The sequence below is a fragment of the Elaeis guineensis genome, chromosome 5 (assembly GCF_000442705.2).
Source record: "Elaeis guineensis isolate ETL-2024a chromosome 5, EG11, whole genome shotgun sequence".
NCBI classification, from domain to species: domain Eukaryota; kingdom Viridiplantae; phylum Streptophyta; class Magnoliopsida; order Arecales; family Arecaceae; genus Elaeis; species Elaeis guineensis.
This window is the reverse complement of record NC_025997.2, coordinates 113,952,423-113,955,258: the sequence shown is the minus strand read 5'-3', so window position 1 is coordinate 113,955,258 and position 2,836 is coordinate 113,952,423. Positions and strand designations below refer to the sequence as shown.

General features: G+C 41.3%; 1 protein-coding gene across 1 annotated transcript; it reads right to left on the bottom strand.

Moving 5' to 3' along the window:
* Window positions 1-976: 976 nt before the first annotated feature.
* On the bottom strand, window positions 977-2,124 carry LOC109505849 (uncharacterized). The gene has a single exon (XM_019850576.2). The coding sequence runs from the start codon at window positions 2,122-2,124 to the stop codon at window positions 1,402-1,404; it is 723 nt and encodes a 240-aa protein (XP_019706135.1). The 3' UTR covers window positions 977-1,401.
* Window positions 2,125-2,836: the final 712 nt, after the last annotated feature.

The window sequence follows — 2,836 nt, the reverse complement described above, 5'->3', positions numbered from 1 at the left end:
AGCCAACTTGTATGATTAATAAAGCAAAAATTTTTCATGCGGAAAATCTGTCCTGCTACCATGTTGCCGCAATGCATCAATCAACAAAGGTTATTTGAGAAGAGGGGGAAGGCGCGTGACAACCAGGCTGATGAGAAGGTGCTTTTCAAGAGCTAGAAGCCCCATTAAAATTACTCCTTATAATATGCATTACATTAAGTCTGAAACCGGATCGGATCAAAGCATATCCATATTCATATTTATTTTATCCGACGAATGCAAATACGAATACGGATGTTATTCAAATATAAAAATTTATATTCATATTTATTTTAAATAGATATAAATATAATTTGGATATTGAAAGTAAAAATATACTGATCGATATAACTTAAATAATTAAACTTTATGACTATAAAATCAAAATTATTATTAAATAAATAAAAAATTAAGTTAATAATATATGTTTATATGGTTCTATAATTTTTTTAAAAATTAATAAGTACTATATAAAATTATATATGATTATATAGAGATTTGGATACGGATCAGATGATAGTCATTCCATATCCATATCTATTTTTTTTTTACGGATATAAATATGAATACGGATATTAGTTGGATTCTCAAATTTTTATCCATAACCAGATTAATTTGAATAAAAAAATAAATTTGGACAGATAATATCCATACCACTCTCATCTCTAATTGCATGTTATAAGTGGAGTTCTTGGAGTTGAGGTTTATTTTGATTCATGCATAAAACTATTACATTAACCATTTAATTTGGTATGAATTTAATATATATATATATATATATAATAGAGCTGAAAGAATACAAATATAGGGCACCATAAACAAATCTGTCAGATGACCAAAATCCTACATTATTTGAAAAGTCGAATAGACAGTATAGATAATGCTGGCCTCTCAATTAATTAAATTAATTAAATGAGAGGATGAATATTTTTTTTTTTATTACAAGCGAGTGCTCACATCAATCTAGTATGAGTGTACCTTTTAGGATCAAAAAATAAAATATTCTGTAGAGCTTGTGGGCAGATCAGATCTTAATGTCATATCCAGTCGCCAATATACTCCGTCATGCAGAAAGCAATCCAGTCAATAATACTGTTCATCTTTCGATCGACGTGCTAAGCTGCCATCATATCTCAAAGCAAATGATCGTTCATATATGTCATCTCATCCTGAATCCAGCTAATCATGATCGTTGAATCATCCTCAATAATGATTTGCTTTTTCCGCAACCAGATGAATGCACCTTTACAGCATCAAAACTCAACCAATAGTTGGAGCATAATATGAATCATGAAGCAGCAACAGGATCTGCACCAACACAACATCACCGTCTTTTGTCCTACTCCAGCCAATCGATTAGGGGGCCGCGAGAGACAAAACTCATTAGTCCATGGTTGGCATGGAGTAGCGGCACACAGGACAGAGGTGGCTCAGCTCCAACCACTGGGAGAGGCACGTATGGTGGAACTCATGAGAGCAGGGCATCATCGTGACCTCCACTCCAGCCTCAAAATTCTCCAAACAAATGACACATTGCAATCTCGACTCATGTTCCTGTACTCCTTCAAATCTCCTCGTCTGCAGTGCGTTGATCGAAGCCCTCGATGCTGGAACGCCACCAAACCCCCCTCTGCCGCCCGAAGAAACCATCACGATGTGATGCATCGTCTCAGCTGCAACGTACTCGTCAGAAGAAAGAAACGAGGCTTCATCCATGAACTCGGGCACCCCGCGGATGACAATGCCAATGTCCATCAAGAAGTCCGTATGTCCTCCATGAACTGCGGCTCTGGCGGCTTGCAAGGCGAACGAAGATATCCGGCGATTCCAGAACTGGACGTCGTCGTGGTCGGGATGTTCGACGAGGGAGACCATGTGCTGCACTCGATCATCGCGGTGCCGGTTTGATAAGATGTGAGAGAGGGGGAAGAGGAAGCTAAAGACATCGGAGTAGCTCGGGACTAGGTTGGGCTGGCGGAAGTAGGGCCTCGAGATCTGGAGCCCTACTTCCACCCCGTGCCCTCCTATGGGGTAGCCTCCCGCTTCAGAGAAGAAAGCATTCAAGTGCAACGTTGTGTTGCCATGGACAAGGTTCCGCCGGCCCATTGCTGTGGATGTGCGGGAGAGAGAGAGAGAGAGATTACTATATTGTATAGATTACTCTTGCAAAAAGAAAGAAAGAAAGAAGTCCAAACATAAAAATCATGGATGATCAGAGAGGGAAAGAGTCAGGAGGAGAGAAAATAAGTAAGAGAGTATCAAGAATCTGTTTTCTCTCTCTCGCGTTTTCTTCTTCTTCTTCTTCATGGAAGAATAGAGGAAGGGGGAAAGGCTTAGGGCCGACCACATCCCCGGCAGCCCACGACGGCGGCGATCCTCGGCAACCGCAGCAGGGCGACGGCAACAAGTCCGACGGAAGAAGAAAGAAGAAACTGGGGAAGATTCAAATCTAGCAACCTCCTGTGGCAATCCGAGGTGGCAACGATGGCTATAGAATCGAGAAAGGGAGGAGAAGACTGAAGAGGATTTAGAGGTCCTTACCTGGTCTCCGGCGAGAAGTTGACGCTCGATGGAAAGGCATGAGAAATCAAACGGGTCTCGTTGGCGATTGATCGTAGAATAGAAGTGGGATAATTGGAGGGAGGAGGATGGTTTTCTATAGACTCCATCGCTGAGTCCAACTGTGATTAGAAAATCGTCTTTCGACGGGACTGGAAGACGCGGTCTCCCACCGCGATCGGGAGTCCGCGTCTTTGCATTCGTCTTTCTTTCTTTCTTTCTTTCTTTTCTTTTCGCGCCAAAAGTCGTGCGGCTCTTT